The sequence below is a fragment of the Heliconius melpomene genome, chromosome 1 (assembly GCF_056956725.1).
Source record: "Heliconius melpomene rosina isolate 202511_hmr_F chromosome 1, ASM5695672v1, whole genome shotgun sequence".
NCBI lineage: Eukaryota > Metazoa > Arthropoda > Insecta > Lepidoptera > Nymphalidae > Heliconius > Heliconius melpomene.
Genome location: NC_140389.1, coordinates 2,792,498 through 2,816,580, shown reverse-complemented (window position 1 = coordinate 2,816,580; position 24,083 = coordinate 2,792,498). Strand labels below are relative to the sequence as shown.

The following is a 24,083-nucleotide window of genomic DNA, read 5'->3' as shown; positions in this document are numbered from 1 at the left end:
ATGGGAATGAATTAATTTCAAATTATGTTTCCCATTCTAGCAAGACAAAGCACGGCGTTGAATTCCGCCACTCGACACGTGATGTCTCTAAAATTCGGTAACGCTCGTGAAATGGAGTGTCTTAACACTAGATTCCTCTACCTACTCTGTTAAATACGGGATGTTATACACAGCGTGTAGCTAAAAACATATTTTGAATTTATAAGCATATACTAAAATTAATATATAGCTGATGTTACCATATAATTAAACATATATTCACCAACTTCTTCTATAACAACCTCCATTTTCATAATCCATTCAAAAAACGAGATCTTACAAAAGAAATCGACAAGGGCCTGGACTCTTAGCGCCCTAAAGAAGGGTTAGTTCTAAAATCGTATAAGTTCCTTGCAAGGGGCATAATCACTCTCTCAAGTACCCTTACACGCAGTGGGTGGTGTAAGTGGATATTCGAATATTTGAAAATGTTTTGATTTTATTCTATTATATTTTACATCATATTGTGCTTATATTATTAAAGATAATACGGCGACTGTAAATACGATTGTAATGGGTTCGACTCCGATCAAAAATAAAAAAAAAATTCCGGCTCTGACAACAGACAAAGTACAGCGTTGAATTCCGTCATTAAACCGGTATTGTCGGCTAAAATGATTATGCTTAGACATGCCTATTCCATATATTCATTTTCCGATAATGAAAATTCGGGAAATCTGGTAAATAACAGTTATCTCTTTTTGTAAATTTACAGATTAACTTACAGAATAATAATGTGAGAATCAGCTTCACGCTGTATACCGTACGCAGCAGGGTCCAGAGGGAACCTAGTGTTAGATACTCCATTTGAGAGCAAAAAATGAAAATATAAATTTAAATAAATATCTCATTTCTCGAGTGGGGATAGAACCCACAACCAATCGATTTTACATACACACCTTGTGCCCCTGCGCCACGACTGGCCATGTGAGAATATTATGTAAAAAAATTATAGAATTTCTTAGCAGTAAACTGTTTTTGTGAAGTCCTCTTCACATATGAAATATTTTTATGTAATGGGTGTATATCTGAACAATTACGGATTGTGTCATCGTAGATTAGATTATGACGATGATTAAATACACTCGATTCAAATGGATATACATATAAGAGTAGGCAGAGGGAACCTGGGAACCTAGTTTTAAGACATAACATCATCTTTTTTTTTTATGTTCCATTCAAATTCCCGTATAAAAATGTTAGTGTGCCAAGATTTAAGCCCATACCTCTTAAACCTGTTAAAGAATATCTCTATAAATATTATAATTATCTTACTACTATATTATATTAGCATTCATGAGGAAAATAAAAGAGCTGATTATATATATTTTTTTTATTTTCACATCATTAAAACATATTGAAATACACATATTATCATTGAAATTAATTATCTAATTCACAAATAATTCCATAAAATATATTAAAATATAATATTACACGCATGACTGCTTTCAAATTTATATATTTGGAAGCAGTCGGACATTGACTTTTTTTGACTTTTCCATAAAATTATTTTTAAGAGGCCATTTCAAAAGTCAAGTTAGATTCAAGTCAGTTTCATAATAACTACAAGTAAAATGGTCAAAATAATATTTTTGTTATTACATACAAGTTTTTATTTACATACAAATTTTAAGTGAATCACAATTTTCAATTAACAGAATAAAATTGTGGATTTGAAAATGTACTTCGGTAATACAATGAAAATGAAATATTGATTGAATTTTGATATCAAAACTTATGATATTTCAAAGAAAAATACTAAAAATGACACGACATCCAATAAAAATTAATATCGTTCATAATGTTTATTATAATGATCCATTTATATGAAAAAAAAAAACATTCATCGTTGAAAAACTTTATAAATGGTTATAAAATAATATGGTTGGTATTTATTAATGAAAACTTCACAGTAAAGCGTTTTGTTCCTTATTTGTATAAAATGTGAATGAATATGTTATTTACATGAGATCCCTTTGTAAAGCTTAAAATATAAAACAGAATTGCAATGCTCTTAAAAATGAATTAAAATTACATTAGACGTAGTTTACAAATCATCAGTCTCAATAATAATTAGTTGCACATTAAGTTCATAAATAACTAGAAGGAGAGAGGAGAGAGGGGTAAAATATATATTTATTTTCGTTTTTTTACGTTATGTTAATTGTAAATCAAAAATAAAAAAAATATATATTTCTATATATATATATGAAAATAATCGTCTAAAAGAAATATATTATTCATATGAATATTTATATACTTGTACAAAATATGGAATGTACATATATTATTTATGAACTTAACGGCATGAAATATTCTACAGTAGTCTAACTTTTAAAATGAATTGACATTTTACAAGACGGCCTTAAGACATTTAAATTTTATCCATTAACCTACAAAGCTTTCATTGCTTTTTGTACAAAGCCCAGAAAAAAATTAAGTGGAACATTCCTACACAAAAAGGATTTTTTTGTGTCATGTTAATCATTACATTTCGTCTTAAGACAGTCTTATTCATTTCGTGCATTATAACTACTATAATATTATAATAATCAACCTTAATTCTATTATCTTTGACATCTATACTTAAAGCTTTAAATTTAGGCTTCTCTGAGTATTTTAGGATTTACATAAAAATAAAGTCGAATAATGCAAATTTCATAAGTAAATTGATAGGAAAAACAATTAGATTTACATAACTAGATCGTATGTTTGATATAAAATAGCTTAAGTAAAGGGGGTAAGTAATAAATTTTATTTTATGAATCGAAATACCAGCTGATATTTCTAAATAATTGTCGACTCTAAATAGATATTAAAATTAAATTAAATTTATTCAGTTTAAAACCCAATGTTAATTTGATGCGTTTTATAAAATAACACTGTTTACACGTGAGTTCCTGATCCTGAAAAGAAACATAAAATATTAAACCTACATGAACTATAACTATAATATCTATACCTAATTGAAAAATAATTAAAAATAATAAATAGCTACACAATATTGTTTAGAGTCATTTTAAAATCGGTACGTAATTCTATGGTCTCTTAAATAACATGTCCAAACTAGTCCAGATGGACTTTATCGACTAAAAATATTTTTTTTATGACTGATTTTATATATATTATACACATTTATATCATGGTATGACAGAAAAATAACTTATTATTTAATATATACCTTAATACTTATTCATTACCTTTGGTAGATATTTGAGATGAATGCATGCTCCCTGGATTAGAAGGTGGAAGGATGTATAACGCACCAGAAGACTGAGGCGGCGGCTTAGGCACCTGTTATCAAAACAAATTTGAAATCCAAATATGACTTGTCAATATTTAGTTTCTCGAAAATATTTCTTCAATTTGTTATTTAATCTATTTAGAAAGATCTTGAAATTGCCTAATGAGCAAACAGGTCAGGTCGTGGTGCAGGCAAAAGTGTGTGACTGTATCTGTTCGATTTCCATAAAAAAATGTAATATAATATTTTCATATTCTCACTCTGGCAACGAGGCAAAGCGCAATATTGAGTTTTACCACTCAACGTGCAAAGCTTCCAGAATCTGGCAGAAATTGGGAAACGGAAATGCCTTAATAGGTTCACTCTCCCGCTATGTGTGACTTACAGAGTGAAACTATGTCTACAGACTCATAAATAAGGCAACTGAATAATTTATTTAAAAGAGGATTACTTGAGGCTGGGCATTGTTGCTACTGGACGAAGAAATGGGCGGAGATGTGAACGGTCTTGAATTCGAAGATGACGATGGTGATGTCACTGATGAGCCTAATGAAATACATTTTTTAAAATCCTGCTTTTATTTTATTTTTTATCATAGATATCCTTTTTTCAATTTCAATTAGCAAGATATTTTACAAGATGTTAAATAATAATGAAAGTTGGAAAAATATTGTTTATAAAATTATATTTTAAACTTACTAGGTGGTATATGATTAGTGTTGCGTAACGTATAATACGGCGGAGGCGCATTCTTGGCAGGATTATTAATTGCTGGTACGTAAGCTGTAAAGGTAAAACTTATTCAATAAAAATCAAAATTTCTATTAACTAAAAGAATATAAAGATATTTTTAATTTTAAGTGAAACCATTTCAACTTTAAGTTTCGTGGACAAGTAGAGTTTGCATACTTTATGTTATTGACTTTGGTAAGTACTCTGGCTAACATAATTTAACAATATGAACTTAATTTAGAACATTTATTACTGCATATATTATATCATATTTCCAAAGTTTTATATATAACAAAATCAAATGAAGTGATTCTGTATCGAATAGAAAGATCCGAATAGAAAACTAGATTTTTCCAAGTAAAATATGACTATGTATTTTAACAATTTACTTACGGAAAACATTAGTATCTCTCAAATATGGGTTCCCGTAGGTCGCAGCATATCTCACATCAACTCCACTGGTTAGGATTACTCCTGAATTTCCCATGGGTATAACTGTTGCAGGGCAAATACCATTATTACTCGATTTTACAAAAACAGTGTGTTTTTACTTGACTATAGCTGTTTACATCTATATAAAAATGTATATTACTCATATACGTAGTCACATACTCTACATTATTTATTTTATATCTTGCTTACAAAATATAATAGGACCTTAGGAAGCTTCAAACATGAAAAAAATATATTTTTGTACCCAATCTAGTATATTATAATTTATCATTATTTTATGACCACTTTAAGTAAGTGAAATAATAAATAATAGGTACAATGCCAGTCAATACATTTAAATTTTCAATTATAATAATATCATGAAAGAACATAAATTGCGCAAATTAAAACTTGTATTTCAAAGTATTCAGTAGCAGATGCGAAACGACAGAGATACTCGTACTAAGCAAAGTTGCAACTTAAAATTTATGCATTGAAAATTATTGTTTTTAATATATTGAAAACATTTAAATAAAATAAGTTTGTGTATCAAATACAAAAAAAACTTTTATACAAAAAAATGAATAAATATTTTACTGTATCGTCTTTCTTTTCTATTTAAAAATATTCCATAAAAATATACATATATTATAAAAATGATATTGTAGTAAAGGAAATAGGTTTCTGTAATTGTAAATTATACTTTATCTATGTAATAATAATCAACATGTAACAGTTTTCTTTAATAAGAAAATCTAGTAGCTAATAAGATATATTTTCACAAAAAAAATATAAAAAAATAAAAAATCGTAATTACAATTACCATCTGGCCCAATCATCCCCAACCTCCCACAGCTGCCTTGACGATTCAGTGACCCACAGTGGCTCTGATACGTAGAAGCATCGGTGGTACTTCTTGATAGAGACCCACTAAGCGAGTCGTTAGGTTGTGGAGGGGCGTAGTCCCGTGAATAATCCACGTATGGCACGTAGCCGTTACTTTGGTCTTGAGCCTGGTGGATTAAGTTTTGTTTATTGGAAATGCTGTCGAGGTGGAATCATAGGTTTAAATACTAAGTTACAATAAAAAATAAAAGGATCTATTTTATTTCGTCATATACAAAATTTTAATTATGAATAATAAAATCGTATGAATAACGATGATTAATAAACAAACTTTCGTTAAAATCCATTATAAAATTACCTAGTCTCTTCAAAATATTCAAGTCACATTTAAAATTATACCGTCGACAAGTAGTTCATGAGGTTCCCCCCATTTTACAAGATTTCCTTCTTAGAAGCCGAGTACCGTGATCCAACTAATTAAAACCGATAGCAAGTCCGCTTTAGTTATCATCAAAGTTCTGCCTTTTGCCAAACTATAAACTCGCTACTTATAAATAACGCTATGTAATGAGGTTATTTTCTTGTAAATTATAGCAATGAAGAGATAATAATTTTAAAATATTTAAAAAAAAAATGTTAAATTCAATAGTAGTAGTTAATTATGTCGGTTAAGTCTTATGATATCGTATTCTACCACGCTGTTTGTAAAAAATAAGAAAATGAGTAGGAAGGCAGACCTTGGCAAAAACCGGAATTAATGCCAGGAAGAAAAAGAAGAAGACTGAACCAAGAGGGACGTTAGGTTACACCACCCACCAAACCGAAAGAGAGGGAATATCTCTTATCTGCCTATTATAAAAAATGTATAAATTAAAAAAAAAAATACATCTCCAAACTGTTATATCACAGTCCATTACCATCCAGTTCACACAGTCACAATAACACATGACGAGAGTGGCGAGACCGTTGCCTATTTGTTTACAGACAAGGATATATTTAGGTGGATTTAAATTCTGATATACAGCAGTTTAATATTTTCAAATGGCATGGGGCCAAAGCACGATTTTGTATTTTGTCTGGTGTCTGTTTAATACGGATAGGTTTCGCGTTTCGGTGTACGATAGTGGTTTTTGATGGGTTATATGGAATTTCTATTTGGGTGTTGTTTTTCTTTTTGGGGTTGATGTCGAAATGAAAACGTTTCTAATATGTCTGTATGATTTTTTTTTATTTTTAAAATTTATATGTCCATTTTTACGTTCTGATGTCGAGGCAATTCGACGGAAAGTGAGGAACGGAGTGTCTAAACACTAAGTTCCCTCTGCCTAGCCTAATGTGTGGGGGATGCAGTGTAAATCTGATTATTTTTCTTATACATACCTTAAAATGTACATTATGCATAGGATTAAAGTCGCCACTATAACGTTGATATTGTTTCATAAGTTCATTATCGTAGCCGGCGTCGACCGGCCCGGCGAGCGGCAGACCCAAGTTCGTGGTCAGTTGTAACGTGGAATGTAGTTCCGTTTCTTCATTGTTTGATATATCCTGTGGAAGGGTTAGGATTTATAGTATTTTCTAGGGTCTAGTACCCTTTTTGGGTATAAATTTAATTTTATGGTAAAATTTTTGGTATTTTAGAAGTAATTAGTGTAGACTGAGTTGTTATATGATTGTGTGACTAGGCCTGGGACTTTTATTCAGTACATTTTCTGTAGGTACCTGTACTATTATTGTGTAAAGACAAAATTAAGATTTAAAAAATACTAACAATGGCTTTGCAGTAAAAGTAAGTTCATGCAATAACCACTTCTATTTTAAGATTTTTCAGAATAAAATTTATGAAAAAACGAAAGCAGTTCAAATTAATTAAAAAATTAACTTAAAGTTATTAAAATTTCATTGAAATTGCTTTAGACATTGGATCGAAAGCACTATACTAAAACAACCTTTCTTTAGCTTTACTTTTGCTTAGCAGGATAGGCAGAAGGAACCTTCTGTTAAGACTCCCCATTTCTCACTTTTCGCCCTTATTTCATCGTTAACGTCTGAGCTCAACACTGTGCTTTTTCTAACGAAATGAAGATATACACATTAAATATAATAATTTCCCTCAGTGGAGATTGAACCCATAACCATCGCGAATAAATGTGTGACTGAAAAATTAGACGCTATCTAATTAACCTACCAATAAATATTTACAAAAATAACAAATTTATTACATAGACTTACCATATCACAGCTCCCCTCCACTTGACGCAGTTCTAACTTCAAGTCACTTATGTTTGAATTCCGATCGCTATCTTTGAATTGATCGAAAGTTTTACCAACTTCTGTAATGTCGGGTTTCTTAGACTCAGATTTGTGGGTTCTACGATGACAAAGCATTAAAGTCAGCATTATAATAAGTATGACTATAGCTATCGAGACGCCAGCTCCTATCATGACCATAAATGGCATTGATTCTGTAACAAATGACAGTTATACATTACCTTATAAGGGCATGATAATTTAAAAATGAAAATACTATGTGATTTTGTTAGGTGTAATGTTAATTTAGATTATTACTACTGTACTACTTTTACATTATATGGTATCTTCTACAGTTTTTTTTTAAAAGATCCTAAAGAATAAATCTTATAATAAAAATATATAAAATAAAATATTATGTTAACTTACTATCAGGTACTAGATTAATTTGTATGCTGTCGCTTCCGTAAGCATTTGATGCTGTACAGTTGTAGGCACCAAAGTGTTGGGGGAGACTCTTACGAATGACCAAAGTAGACTTCGTCATGCCATCTGCTAGAGATTCTTCTAGAAATACATAATCCTGAAATATTTCAAAACTTAAAAATCCTTCCAAATAAAATAAATATAAATTAACTGCTTTATATTAATATCTTTATTATCTGTACAGTATATATGTATCTCCCTTGACGATTCAGTGTAGGGCAAGTTAATTAATGGTAATCCACTGTTTATCTATCATTAACGTGCTAATCTCAAGAACTACTAGTTCGAATTATTTTTTTTTTAAGGCTATATTACATCACATGATATGTAAATAAAGCCACATGAAAACGCTAGTTATAAAAAAGCGTATAACATCGAGTTCCCCAAGTAGCGGAACTCAACGCTGCATCTTTTATGTTCATCAAAACAATATAAAAATACAGCAATTATTTCGAATCCGCACTCATTGTGAATAGTCAGAAATTTTCCAACTGTGCAACAGTGGCACTTTCCTGTGCTATTGTCCTCTTCGTAGAAATTTATCAAAATTTATGAGGAACTTGTTTATCGTTCATGTTTTATGATATCTCTTAAAGTTATGTTTATTGTTACAGAAGATTATTTATTTACTTTTAAAATTTGACTTTAATATTTGTTATAGCTAATGGTAAGGTATACGATAATATAGGTAAATATTTTAAAAAAATCTCTTCATTTTAAGGTACAAAATTTCAACTATATTTTTTTTTAAACATTATTTGATATACGATATTAAACAAATATAAAATAATCCATCTCCCAAAATCTTAAATACATTTACAAAAAATGCTATAGGTATATTTAGAAACATTTAAAAATTCTAACGTAGCACGACTTGACCTAACTATCTTTTGAAATTGTTTTACAAGAAACTGATTAAATTCTTATACAATTACTATATTATTACATATTTAATACTCACTTGGTTATGAAAAGAGTTTATTTCACTTCCCCCAAACGCCCATATGACCAAATCTGGCTTTGGAATTGAGAATGAGATGCATTCTACATGAACACTATCGCCTTCAACGCCGTATTGTGTCTGATTGGACATGATTTTAGGTGGACCTAAAAATGTTCTCATTTATTTATTATGAATTTCGGTAACATGACAGAGGTAGATTTTTTCACCTACACGCTTTATTTCCGCTACTCAACCTGCATTATTTTGATTTAGTTTTGAAGTGAAGAAAAGAGTGCCTTGACAATAAGTTCTCTCTGCCTATATTGTTATATTCCAAACACCACGAGGACCATACATTGTTTTTATAAAAAAATAAATTTAGATTTAAAAATATTTCATTGAACACATGTTCCGTGTTGTTTTAGGATTCACCCTCTAAACTGAAAATAATTTCATAAATATATTTAATAAATATTCGTATAGTTCAAGCGGGCGAAGCCGCCCAGGTCGGCTAGTTTAAGAATATGGATAGGCGTATACAAATTAATTGATTAATTAATTAATCAAATAGGTGTAACGTTAAATATTGACAATTAATGTTTAAATATTGGTTGAAAACCGCATATCATTTTATTACGTGATCTCGATGCGCTATGGCACTAAAACCACAAAAAACATTTTAGTTTTATTTATCTTTGTAAATGGTATGTATTAGTGACCGGCCGGCACGACGGAATGAGCGACTAATCATATTAGCGATACATTTTATATACACACACATTGTTGGTTCGAATTCAAATATCAAAGAGAATTCAAATATCTATCTAGATATCCAAATTTCTAAATATATTTTTATATAATTATAAAATAAACTAATACAATTCTTCCGTCACTGACAAACTGACTGACATCACAAAACCGAAACTACGTGGCGCTCCTTCCGGATTATAAGGGGACACTAAGAAAAGAGTTTCCAAAATATCAATCAGAATTCAGCGGTTGTTGGAGCATAGTCTTTGCATTACGTTTCCAGATTACATCTGATAAACAGAGTAGGCAGGGGGGACATTAGTACTGAAATACTCCGTTCTCCACTTTTCGTGGAGGTCTGAACTTCGGGAAATAAAAAGATATCAAATGTATATATAATAGCTTACCTTTCAAATATACCATAGCTGGTGCCTCTATATCTTGATAGCCTTCCACACTCACTCTACACCAATATTGTCCAGCCGTCTGTTTGTTCACTGTCACCGTTAAATTGGCAAATTTACCAACTCTCTACAACCAGATATTTCTGTTATTGCAAATGTATATGAAATATATAATTTTTAGACAGGATAGCATATAGCACATAACTCAACAAATGGGCGATGCATAGAGCACGGAGTGTCATAACACTAGATTCCTTTTGCCTACACTATTATATGGAATACCTACAGTGTAAAGTTATTTTATTTTAGCTGCACGCTTTATTCTGCACATGTACACAAGCACAAGCACATGTATACAAGCATAGTAGGCAGACTGAGCCTGGGAACCTAGTATGAAGAGACTCCGTTCCCCCACTTTCCTCAGCGGAACACAACGCCGCGCTTTACCTGAATAAATAATTGTTAAAAATAACTTACAACAACTTTATCACGATCGTATCTAAGCCACAGCACTTTGGGCGATGGGTGGCCATCAGCTAAGCATGTCAACGTAGTTGAAGTTCCAACATCTCCTTCGACGTTGTGAGGCTTTGTTTTAAAAGCTGGTCCATCTAATAAAAATAAAAGTTATAATAAAAATTTTTTTTTTTTAAACAAGATAGAGGAGGAGAAGGAGGAATCTCTCTCTGGGGGATGATTACAATTATTTTATTATCATTTCCATGCCCTGGCAGACGAAGTTTGGCGTTGACTTTCGCTACTCAACACGCAAGGTCCCAAAACTAGAGTATATTAATAACTGAACTATTCAGTCTCATTATTTTAACATAGATAGATTTTCAGCTTCATGCTATATTCCGCACAGACCATTCACATACACTCCGTTCCAATAAATAAAAAATAATTCTTAAGTAATGGGAATCGAACCCACAATCGTCGCGTTACAATCACCTTCACTTAGATGACCTCTAGTCAGCATAGATATAGATTGTTTTTCTTTAATCTGAACAGCTATTATATTTATACGAAAATACTTAAAAATCGTCTAATTTTTTATACTATTAAAACCATAAAGTGTAATGGCACGAATAATCTTCTTAAAAGATTTTAAAACAAATTAGACACTTAACCGGTTATTTATTCTCACGAGGAAGATAAACTTAATTGCTTTATTTGAAAACTTGAAGGCTTAAAAATGTGCGCGAATTTCCTTTATCGCTTGTCTCTTAGAGTTTTCTCGCGCTTCGAGAATAACAGTGTAATTAGAAGTTAGCTTCTATTAATATTTTTCATTTAAATACTGTTTACATATTGTAGTACAAGCTACTTTGTAATTTGTATTTGTAATTATGCTTGTCAAATCTGCCGGCGCGGCTATTCGTCAGAACTCTGAAGAACAGCTTGTAGACGTGGCTCATGAGTCAGATCGACCTATAGTTCCTCAAGAGGTCGGTCTTCCTTCATGAAGAACAATACTACGTCACTCTTGCTCCACGTTTTTGGGGTTCTGCCGTGTTGGATGCCGGAATTAAAGAGACTTGTTGGCATTTTCTGGACTTGAGTGCCACATTTTTTTCTTTAATATAAGAAAAGAAAACCCTATAATCAAAAAAAAAACGGGGTTTACGTTTTATAGTTCACGGACTGCCACTATTATACATTTAAAAATTTTAAATACTGACAAAGTCAAAGCAGAAATTACAGTAAATAATTTGGCAACAGTTCTCAACAGTGCTTGGGGGAAGGCATTAAAGTTAGAAGTCTTTCAAAGCTAGTCTTCAAGTTTAGTACTGAGTTTCTTATTAATAATGTACGCGGTCTGCGACAAAACGTTCTATGTTGCATATGCCTTGGATACAAAAGTATATCTCATATATTTTTTATACATATATATATAGTAATATAAATAAGTTTATATATTGGTAAGCCTAGTAAGAAATATCTTAAATAAAAAAAAATAAGAATAAATATAATATTCATTAGAAAATAAATTAATTCTCTAGTTTTTTTATGGTGTATTGTATTTTACAAAGTGTGAGTGTTATAAAAAATGTAATCCGCCATTTTTACGGCGGCCATTCTGGATTAATACCAATTTTAATTATATACAATTTCAATATTATAACAACTAAAGTCGTTCAAATTAATTTGAATTTACCAGAAATAAATCACCAAGTATTTTCATTTTTGTTTCTATTTATTAAAAGCGATCACATTTTATCAATGCATTTATTTATACACGTATATTTGAAACTCTTCCGTTATTTTCACAGAAAAATTTAGCAAAAAAAAAATCCACAGAATTCGTTTCCTATTCAATGCGGATACTTTCTATACATATATAATTGGAAGAACTTACATGAAATTTCCAAGGTTTTAGACTCGGCGCTCTTGCCAACGTCGTTCTGTACTTCACATTTAACGGTCGCTTCATTATGCTTGCGGGACACATTCGGTATAACCTACAAATAGTAAGATTAAAGTTTTCTTTGTACACAACGTCTTTTGTGGAAATTTTAAGTGGTTTTTGGAAAATTACAGTGTTTTTTTTTTCTGCATGGGAATAGATAATGTAGGGTAAGTTATTTTGTCTGAAGTGTTTGAAGTAATTAATATTGGGTAGTAGAGTTTGAGTGATCATACATTATTTGTTATAATTTCTAAAAATTGATATTGTTAGGAGAGAAAATCTTGAAAATATTAAATACTAGCGGCCCGCCCGCGGCTTCGCCTGCGTGAACTACGTTATTATTAATTTCTGTCTCCATGAGTATCCTTGACGTCCTATAAGTGACGTCCATGCAAAATTTGAGACTCCTAGCATTTGTAGTAACGAAGTTTCATACAAACTTTCAACCCCAAAAACAACCCCCTAGAAGTCGAATATTGCAAATTCCCGTCTTAGCGAGCACCTACGTCCTATAAGTAACTCCTATGTAAAATTTGGGATTCCTAGCACATGTAGTTTCTGAGATTTCGTGATGAGTGAGTGACCTTTCGATTTTATATATATAGATTTATTTTCCCCGAGTGAGTATCGAACCTATTGACAGTCACAGTCACGCTGGTGCACCATGGCGGCCTGAATCTACTAAGGAAGTTTTTTGTCCTTTTTTTAGTAGATTACAGATATATAAGTAGATATATAAGACGAGGATTTATACTGTAAATATTTTCTTGGTATCGTAATAAAATGACTTAACCAAGAGACTTTCTCATCTCGTGCTAAATTCAACTATCGCGAGGTTCCTTATTTATGGCTTTGTATCTTAATGGAAATGAGATGAAGAGCTTTTAACTTCCTTTGTTATATTATCTTGAAGGGAATACAGCCATCTCTAAATATAAAATTGGTCTATTTGTGAATCAACGCACAGAAGAAATAAAATTACTGGACCTAAGGTAGAACTAAGGTAGGATATCCCATAATTTCTATAAAAATAGGGGAAAACGGGATTTCCCGTTTTACATTGAGAATGTGTATAAAGAAATGGAGAGTGGTAGAAATTGAAAATAAAGTCCTAAAATAATAAAGCATAGTAGTGAGGCAACGCGAGGCGTTAAGTCTCTAGAATTCCACGGAAAGTGAGACATGGAAATGTCTTACTGGGGAATGGAGTGTCTCAATCCTCTATTACCAGATTCTCTGTCTTCAATTCGTCGTTCAAAAGATGAAGCATGTAGCTTCTTATTATGAATACAATTATTTGACTTTAAGTTCTACCGAACCTACACCAATCACAGTAACAACCAGACCCTACCCCACTGCACCTAGATGGTCTCATTTATTGTGTCAGTGATATATTCGCTTTTATAATATAGTAACTTTAAAATTTAACATCCAAGTTTTATCTTTAATCGTCTTTTAAAGACAATAATGTTTGTGTTTTTACGACATTATTACGAGACGTGTCTACAACTTATCTTAAGGCTATTCACGTATATAGTTTGCAGGAAAACTTCTGTTTTCTTTTTAGATAAATATAATAAAATTCTACAAAACGAGGCCAGGCGTGGTGTAAGAGCACAAGCGTGGGATTTTGAACGTGACAGGTTGGGGGTTCCATTCCCATTCGAAGAAATGAAATATTTATTTTTATCCTTTCCTCGCTCTGATAACAATATAATGCGGGGCGTTACGCAATGCCGTTATAATTCGGTGGAAAGTGGGGGACAGAAATGTCTTAGTGGCGAACGGAGTGTCTTAACACTAGGCTCCCAGATTCCCTCTGCCTGCGACACAGCGTGAAGCTAAAAACAAATTACAACTATATTGTTTCACTCTACTAGAAACCGCGGCGTTGAGGTCCACCACTCGACACGTAACGCATCGAAAATTGGGCGACAAGTTGTAAACGGAGTGTTTTGACACTAGCTTCCTATGTCTATGTAGCTATATGTTGTTTTTTTAAAAGAAATATAGCCCACATTCATAATTTACGTAGCTTAAAAGTATATCAGGCGCATCGTGCCGCATTTGGGTTGTGCCTGATTAAGCAGAATGGTTCTGGATTAAAACCTACTCGCGGTAATATTTACAGTTATAATATCGATATTTTCACAGTCTTTTATTAAATGCGAATAGTTTTCACAAAAAAGCAAATATTACACACAATATGGAAGGGAAGGGTAGAAATGATCAATAGATTACAAATACATTACACTGTCCTCTTTAAAAATTTGTAAACAATTAAAGATTATTATTTTAAGAATAGATTTTTATTTTCTCGTTTTTTTCTCACATAGGAAGTATGAAAAACTCAGTATCTAATTATTATCTATCCACCCAATTTTGAAAGTGTTGTCTAGTGGAAGTCAACTACACGCATTTCCTTAAGATAATGTAGAAATGAAACTTATTTAAGCATTATTATTCGACAGGAACATTCCGAGCAAGAATCGAACCTACTACAACTCTCTCAATTCCAGTCAAACACCGGCCCAAATGTTTTCTACAAAGATAAAACTAAAGATAAGGTAAGGCCATTTCTCATCCTGTTTACTGCTACAGTGACTTAAATATTAACATTGCAAGCTTGCAGTTGCAAGAAGAATATACAACGTATTTTATATGGGAATAATAAAAAAGCTGCGGATTTTCCTTTTAGAATACTTTGCTTAGAAGAGCAGGTAAAGTCGATATCGCATTTTGATCTATAGAAATCTAAAGCTCGTGTATGTGCCTTTGAAAATATCAAATATCGTTTCATTTGTCAGTAGTAGTTTCTAATATTGATGGTAATATTTGGTTAAAGAAACCAGCCAAGTATGATATTACGAATTATTACGTAATCTGTAAATAAGGTGAAAAACATCACTTTTGTTGTATGGAAACCCTCTTAAATGCCTTTTATTTATATTTTGTATTTGTTGTTATAGCACCAATAGATAGTCAGAAATATGTCATCTGTAAACGCAAAGATAATGTAAATAAATAAAAATATTATAGCTTAAGCACAATCCGAGTGCGAATCGAACTTAAAACCATTGCTTTTTAAATCACACACTTGGGCCACTGCGCCAACACCCTCAAATTATTACCAAAAAACCAGAAAATGTAAATTGCATGAAAAAACCAAAATAACTTACTAATTCATTATCTCTCGCAGTGAGCACTTGTTCGTTGTTCACGTACCACTTGTACGTGAGGGTGTTCGGATTAGCTGCAGCCTGACATCCTGCGAAGAGACGGCTTTTAAATAAAACTTTACTCTTATAAAAATATATATTTTAAAATTATAGGAAACTCTTATTGTTCAGAGGCCAGTCTTGGCACAGAGACACAAGCATGTGACTGGAAGCGTGACATGTTGTAAGTTCAATTCCCATTCGGGTACTCGTTTCTCATTCTATTCCCATTTTCTGCCAGATTCTGGAAATGGTGATGATGTATGCCTGAGCTCTAAGTCGCGCATTGCCTAATTACCAAATATTTAGTATTAAATATTTTAGTTTTTCAAGTGGAATCAAATCCACAACTTGTAACGTAGCACGCTTGTTCTCCTGTGCCTCGTAAACAATGTCACTAACGGAATGACTTATTAAATCTTACATTTTTCATTTAATTTATTTGCTATGCTGTGCTATGTGCGGATTTCATTTAACATTACATTCAGGTGAAAAAATTATATAAAATTAAAAGATGATCTTTGTTATAACACTGTATCTGATAATCTGTTTACCTATTCTGCTATATGCGGGATAAAGCGTGAAGAGATAAAAGAAAAGAAAACATTATTAATCTTGCAGTTCTTTCAATTTTTATATTAAAAGTGTCATCTCTATCTTTCTATCTGCCTTCTTATATAAAACTAATTTATTTTGCAGTTCCTTCTATATTTCAGTACTTTTAGTACCATTCGATAGATTTTACTTAACTGTAACACTGTGAAACAGCTAAGCGAAAATCGAGTTAAAAGCATACAATTGCGATCTTGAAGTCCTTACTTACAACATTACTTCAAGGATTTACTATACTTTTCAATGAAATTTTACTTAACATTACGTCCCTTCTATATTCACAGGTTAATGAAATATAAAGAAAAAATGTAGCGCTGATGACTTTTTTTTTAGTTCACCCTTTATTTCATCCTTGTAGTGTCAAAATACTCTTTTCCCCACGCAACGTGTAATTTTAATTTTCGAGATATTGCTCTGTGAGTGGCGGAACTTAACGCCACACATTGTCTAATAGAACATGAAAATGAATATAATTTAAATTAAATAATTCCCTTGAGTGGGAGTCACCAACGCCCCGGCTACCCTCTATAATTACAAGGAATAGATTAAAACAATGCTTAACAGAAATTATAGTTAATTTCAGTTATAGATAACTGTATTATAATTGTATTGTAATTAAAACACGCCTATTATATTATAGGAGTTGCACTATAATCACCTATTAATTATGTTCAAATATGTAATTAACCAAAAACCTTATGAAGCAAAGCCGTGATATTAGATTTGAAATCGATGGTCGATACAAATATGTAGGAGTTTTCGAAGTTTATTATATATACAAACACGCAAGATTAAACGTGTTAACGCGTGAAGATGTATTATTTAAAATAATTTTAAAAACTTACCCAAAATCAGTTTCTGCCCTTCTTGAATTCTGCCACTCGGCGATTTCGATTTTATAAGTACTCGAACTTTTGGCGCATATTGGACCTGCAACAAAGAAAAATATTTTAGTTAATTTTAGTATTGTAATTAACTTTTCTGTTCTCTCTAAAGTTTCTTAATAAAAAACGGTGACTATGTGAAGTAAAACTCTACTTTCCTGACTTTATGTAATAACTGTCGATTTAAAACTTATTCAAGACATAAATATTATTCATATTTTTTTAAAATTAATAAAAAGTAGAGAATAAAATCTTAAATAACTGTGTTATTTTCTTTTACCTCTTCACCTAAAAACTGTTCAATTTTAACACATTTATGAAACTAATACCAGTTATACTTTAAATTTTCTCGCTCTGGTAAAAAAAAACGTGGCGGTGAGTTTTATCTCTAAAATTGGTTAATGTATGGGGAACTAAGTTATTCCTATTATATTTGTTTTTCATTTATACAGTTACACATAAATAAACAATGAAAACTAAACAAAAACAACTAATTAGCAAATGCGCGATTAAAAAACACATCCAAAAATTAAAACATAAAACCGCCCGTAAAAGTGAAAGAAAAATATAAAAAGCGCGAATACTCTATTTAATTTTTCAGCAATTTCCGTAGCGGGTCTGCTGAATGTCTTGTAATTGGATTGTGTTACAACCAAAAGAGAACTGGGGGTGCCATTTGAAGGAACTATTTTTGAAAGAAATATTTTAAGATTTCCTCTTGAATTTTTTTTAGTGTCACGCTGTATCCTGCACACAGCAGGCAGAGGTAACCTAGTGTTAATACACTCCTTTCCCGATTTCTGGAGGCATTGCGTGTTGAGTATCGAAAGAATGATGTCGAACGAAGAAATGAAAATATAAAAAATGTCATTTCCTCGAGTGGGAGTCGAATCCACAACGATATGCATCGTACCTCTGCGTTATGACTGGACTCCTAGATAATATTTTATGAAAAAAATTATAGCTTTAACTTCTATCCCGCATATCAAACGATAAACAGAGGAAATCTAGTGCTAAAACACTACGATACCTGAATTTAAGAATCCATCCATTTAGGAATTCAAGAATTTCATTCCATTTATTCTATTTATCCATTTAAGAATCCATTTAAGAACCCATTACATTTTGTTTAAATATATACTTTTATACTGATATTATAAAACTGAACAGTTTGTTTGGTTTAGTCATAAATCTCATGAACTTTAGTGTTAGATTATCATTTTATCGAACACATAGTCTGTACTGTCACTATACCTGGTGTCAAAAATTTCTCGGACATTTAGATGATGGTCATAGTGTGTCATACATTACTTTTAGTGTTTCCATTTGGAAATGCGAACAGAGCCTGAACTAAAAGCTAGTGTAAATATAAATTATTCTATATAGAGTGTAAAAGTATCACTTACAGAAAACTAAAGTTTAATAGCTTCACTTAATGGATTAGTATCTTATATCAAAAGTCTAGACGAAGCCGTAGGATGAATAAAACGCGACAAAATGTTACTTACTAAACTACAATAGTACAGGATTAAGTTACTCAAGTAATTATAGGGATAATTGACGTATTAGAAATTGGTGACGTCTTTTTTTATAGTGAGAAATGTCTGTCGGTAGATTTTTTAGGCTTCACCATGTGTTCCGTACATTACATTGCTGGGTAGGTAGAGGGAACATGGGAACCTAATGTTAAGATACTTCGATCCCCACCTCTCAGACTATTTAAACTTCGAGAGGCGGAAGTGAACGCCTCAACGTTTGCCTTATAAATAAATATTTAAAGAAAATAAGATGAAAAAATAAAATGCACAAAACAAAAAATTGATAGAGTGTATATATAACTTTGTCTTATTTAGTTACCACAAGTAACAGCTTTAGCGGTTATTTCTCTTAGAAAAATAAAAAATCAGAGTGAAATTTTACTATATTTCAATTAACTTTGATACTGTTTAAAAATACACAAAAACAAAAAATAAAATTCACATATCTCCATAGTCATATAAATACAACTATTTTTAAAGAACCAGAATATTTATAATACTAAATTTTAAACTGAAATATTTGAGATCCAGCCAGTACTATATATTTTACATTCTACTACCCTCATGTCTCCTTTTTGGTCGAGTTGTATTGGAATGTAGAAATACATCCATTTCTTTTTCAGTTAGACTACTAGCATGCGGGCTAGAGGCAAAGTGGTCTAGTATACAAAATAATAAATAATAACGAGTTCCTCGTCTGTACTCAGAGACTTATAATTCTGTTGAAAGTATCTTCCTTCAAAGGGAAATTATTATATATGTTTCATTACTATAAATTTCTGTGGATAGTTTGGATATATAAGTGAAAAGCGTACGTAACTGTGAAACCGAATTCTTATGGAAAAGGACAAGGCAAACGAGCGTTCAGGTCACCCAACGGTAAGTAATCACCTCCACTCACGACCCTGTGCAACACCAGAAGAGCTAGACGAGGAGAACTAGAGAAGAACTAGAGAACTAGAGAGAGCATTGCCGGCCTTTTCCCCCCGAGTGGGAATTAAACCCTCAACCGTCGCGTCTACAGTCACATCCTTGTGCCACTGCGCTACCACGGCCACATACTGTTTTATATAGTAGTGTAAATATTTACGAACATAACGTTAAACAAATATATACGAATATAATTTTAAACATTATTCTACATTTCATCTTTTTTGAGTTACACTACTTGTATGATAGCTACTATTCTGGTCTAACAAGTTGTTAATACGAAGTAATCATCGTAAAACCAAAATAAACATTCGTTCGTATTGTTCCAGTTTTTATAATTCCAACCTATTATGCTAAATGAAGGTCGTACAGTTTCTACGAATAACTTTTTATGGGAACGAATGGGCAGATTTTTAGCATATTGTTTTTCTTATATTACATTTAATATTATGTTATTCTATTTAGATGCCATCGTAGCACAGTTACGGTTGACACGAAAGTTTTGGGTTCGACTCCGAATCGGGAAAATCGGCTTTGGTCCTGTGCAAATGGTTTAAAGATCGCCAAATAAATAATGACCATTATTTGTTAATTTCACTTAATAATTTAATTACTATAAGCATCTCTATGTTTACTAATATTTTAAAGCTGAAGAGTTTGTTAGGTGGAACGCGTTAATCTCAGAAGTTTATTTTGGATAGTCCATATATCAAGGGTTCAGTCTTCGTGATGGGACTGGGCTAGGGCTCGGGCACTTAGAATGTAGCTTATATTATGACAGTCGTATATGCACAGTTAATTCTCAATTATTTTCATTTGACGAACATAAAAAACAATCATAACCAAAATTACAATATTAATCAGTTTTATTTTCACTTTGCTAGTACAAAATCCTGTAAATACTAACCAAAATCCCAAGACCTCCCAGTTTTTACATTCAATAGTAAGACCAATACAATTTACAATGTCACAGAGAATAGCGAGGTCAAATTATATTGGCCGGTCGTTATTCGGCGAAGACAAAAATTGTGGCTTTTCCACAGTCTGTTTCTTTATTTCGTTACGCTTTTTCCTTTATCCTTTTATTGGTGGCTCGACTTAAGGCGCAATTTATGGGTATTTTTTATGGGGCTGACGATGAGAGTTACTGGTTCGATTCCAACTTAGTGTACTGTTTATGTTTAGCGTTTTGTATTTTGTAACGATAAAATATATTGGTGCTGTTAGTTAATCGTAATATTATAAATGTGTAAGTTTGTGAAGGTGTATGTTTGTTCCACTTTCATTTAAAACTACTGAACGAATTTACCTAGATGAAATTATGAACTGAAAGCTACTATTAATATGAAGGTTTTGTATAATTTGTCTATAATATAACCAAAGGTTTAAGCGGGCGAAGCCACGTTTGGGCCGCTAGTTAAAATAATGTAGATTATTCCGAATATTTAGTCCGTTCATACGTGTACTGAAATGTATGAATTATTTATGGGAAACATTTATGGAAGTAATTAACTCATAACATCTGTAGAAATATAATATAAGAAATATTAATAATACAAATTCTTATTACACGGGGATGCGTAGAGATCGGAGTGAGTTAACTCTAGGCATAACTATGTTCACCATAAAATAGATAAAATTGGATTCTACTCAAACGATAGTTTTAGAGTCTACCATATATTAATTTATTTAGTAATTTTCTTACAAAGGTCTGAATGTTATCTACCAAAATGAATATTATCAAAGAATTTATTCTATCTACTTCAAGTTTATGGCGTCTATGCAACTTATCGTTTGTTAGAGACAGACAACTTACTGAACTTAATTAAAGAGCCCTTGTGAAGGGTATTTTGATATTGAATCGTTAGTTAGAGTCTCCTATTGCCGATAGGTCAACAAATTAGTTCGAGATTTCAGTTACGGAAGCATTTCTCGTTTGGATTGAGCTTTATTATAAATTTATACAAATTATATAATTATATTTGGCTCTTACCTTTGTGAACAAAGTTGCAAAATTTTGGACGATTGTAGATTGGTTCTCACTAAGAGGAATGTTTATATTACCATTGTATTTGCTTACTAAAAACGACAGATTCTGGGTTCGATTCCCACTTTAGGAAATTAAATATTAAATATTTTCACTCCTTCGCTCTGGGGTTTATGCGCGGCGTTAAGTTCTGCCACTCATTACACAAGGCTTCCAAAATTCGGGAGGATTGAAGAGGAATTTTACCGTGCTATGTGCGGAAGCTCAAACTAAAAAAAGCTCAAAAAACCATAAGTCCAACTTCCATTCATCTAAGATACTGGCGTCAATAAGCCTAGCTGTATCCAGGATTACATATCCAATTTTCGCTCAGAAGCTTTGTTTTATTTTTCATTTATTTTATGTCACACAGTGGTCCACGATCTGACGGCTTAGCGCTGCCGTTAAAATAGGATTCACTTGTAGGTTGAGAATATATTTTATATTTTAATCTTTTAGTATATAATATTTGTAATTTTATGGCTAACTTAACTAAATGTTACGATAGGTGTGGGTTCAATTTTCTCTTGTTAAAATGAACTATTTTTATTGGCCGAACATTTTTATACAAAACCCGGAGTTTGAGATTACCATCATTCAACATGCAACGTCTTGCATGTAGGCAGTAGACAAAAGGAGCCTAGAGTTAAGACACTCTGTTTCCCACTTTCCGGTGAATTCTGGAGGCTTGCAAAACTTAACATATTCCTCCACACCGAAGTAAAGAAATGAAAATATTAAATATTGCATTTCCTCTAGTGAGAATCGAACCTACAACCTGTCTTGTTTTCAGTCACACGCTTGCACCAGAAGTTACAATCTTAATTTGATAATTAAAAGGATTAAATAGGCTTAGAGATTGAAATATCATCTAAAAATTAAATCACCAATTAAAACTTTTCATCACCAGACGCAGAAATTAAAAGAAAATCCAATTCAAAATCATAAAGTTATTATGTAACCGTTTAAGTCGCACTCATCAGTTTGTTAAACTTGTAAGTGTAATAGATTCACGGATTACTGAGCTCGATAGTTCAGTTATCAAAGTTTTATTGCTGATTGCTCGTACTTCAACTGATTTTCTATTGGAATTGATTTAATGGATATTATATTATAGAAGCTAATTTGTTTTACGTTTAAATATAAATCGGCTTCACGCTGTAACCCGCACATAGAAAGGTGAGCAGAGGGAACCTACCCGGGAACCCGTTTCTCATTCTCCGCCGATTTCTGGAGGCATTACATATTGAATGGCGACTCGACTCGAAATCAGAGCGAAGAAATGGAAATATACATTTAAATAAATATAATAATTTAAATAGTTGAAATGTCACCGGAATTTTACCGGCTACTGTCACTCTCCAACAGAGAAAATGACAGAGAAAATCTGTCATGAACCTACTACTTTAGGCTTAAATTTAATATTTAAAAAGGTGTCTCAAAAATAACAAAAGATTTGGGTTAAATAGAAGACGATAATGGTGTTCAATTATTCATTTACGAAAACTCTCTTCGCTTCACATGGTCATTAGGCTTTATTTGTTGTCTTAATTTAATTTTGTAAGCACAGAGACACGGATTTTGGTGAGTATACTCTACTACCCACGACCGTTTATTGTCCGATATCTCTATTCTCTTTATTCTTTGTCTATCTTTTAATTTTCTATAATATTTTTTAAAACATGACTTACCTTTAATTTTATAGTAGCTGCCTTGTAAGCTCTGTCTGCTGTGTTTTGTGCTTGGCAAGTATAAGTTTGATCGTGGTTCTGTCTTCTAGGACGTAAACGAAGCGTTGAACTGTAGAAATTATTCATTACAACTATTTGATTTTTGATATTATACTTAAAGACGAAGCATAATAACAATATAAGAGAAAAAATTGAAGAAAAAACAGCTTCACTCTTTTTTCCGCTTGAACAAATTGTACATGGAAAGGGAACCTACTCGTAGTTAGCTAATGTTAACGTGCTCCATTTAAATTACCTGTATTATTGTAATTTACGCCAAATTTGCAAGATATTGTAGGTAGAGTGGCGGAATTAAACACCGTACAGGCACGGTGTACCAGGGGAAATGAAAATATTTTAAATATAGTTAGACAGCGTAAGCGGAGATAGAACTCATCACTATCACGTTTCTACAGAGTTTACTTTCATTATAAGAAAATGTGAAATGTCTTTGCTAATAATGAAACAATAATAATATTAATAAAATATATATTTACCGAGCAGTGAATCTACGTCCGTCTGGCATCAATTCCACTGTGTAAGTCACACCTTGATTTAGCACCCCTCCATCATGGTCTACCCACGTTATCTATAAAAATTGCATAA

At 31.9% G+C, this 24,083-nt stretch overlaps 1 protein-coding gene across 1 annotated transcript in view; it reads right to left on the bottom strand.

Annotated features, from left to right (window-relative positions):
* Window positions 1-1,357: 1,357 nt before the first annotated feature.
* The window catches only part of LOC146540961 (irregular chiasm C-roughest protein-like), a 70,039-nt gene continuing 47,313 nt past the window's right edge, over window positions 1,358-24,083 (bottom strand). The window contains exons 6-22 of the mRNA XM_085187919.1: window positions 23,975-24,066; window positions 23,439-23,547; window positions 17,215-17,299; window positions 15,719-15,807; window positions 12,489-12,591; window positions 10,607-10,740; window positions 10,133-10,256; window positions 8,994-9,139; window positions 7,976-8,129; window positions 7,529-7,761; window positions 6,677-6,844; window positions 5,274-5,463; window positions 4,412-4,513; window positions 3,986-4,069; window positions 3,738-3,832; window positions 3,243-3,336; window positions 1,358-2,948 (exon numbers count right to left, since the gene is read on the bottom strand). Coding sequence (XP_085044045.1) covers window positions 2,929-2,948; window positions 3,243-3,336; window positions 3,738-3,832; window positions 3,986-4,069; window positions 4,412-4,513; window positions 5,274-5,463; window positions 6,677-6,844; window positions 7,529-7,761; window positions 7,976-8,129; window positions 8,994-9,139; window positions 10,133-10,256; window positions 10,607-10,740; window positions 12,489-12,591; window positions 15,719-15,807; window positions 17,215-17,299; window positions 23,439-23,547; window positions 23,975-24,066 — 2,022 coding nt within the window. The 3' untranslated portion in view covers window positions 1,358-2,928. The remainder of the gene's footprint in view (window positions 2,949-3,242; window positions 3,337-3,737; window positions 3,833-3,985; window positions 4,070-4,411; window positions 4,514-5,273; window positions 5,464-6,676; window positions 6,845-7,528; window positions 7,762-7,975; window positions 8,130-8,993; window positions 9,140-10,132; window positions 10,257-10,606; window positions 10,741-12,488; window positions 12,592-15,718; window positions 15,808-17,214; window positions 17,300-23,438; window positions 23,548-23,974; window positions 24,067-24,083) is intronic.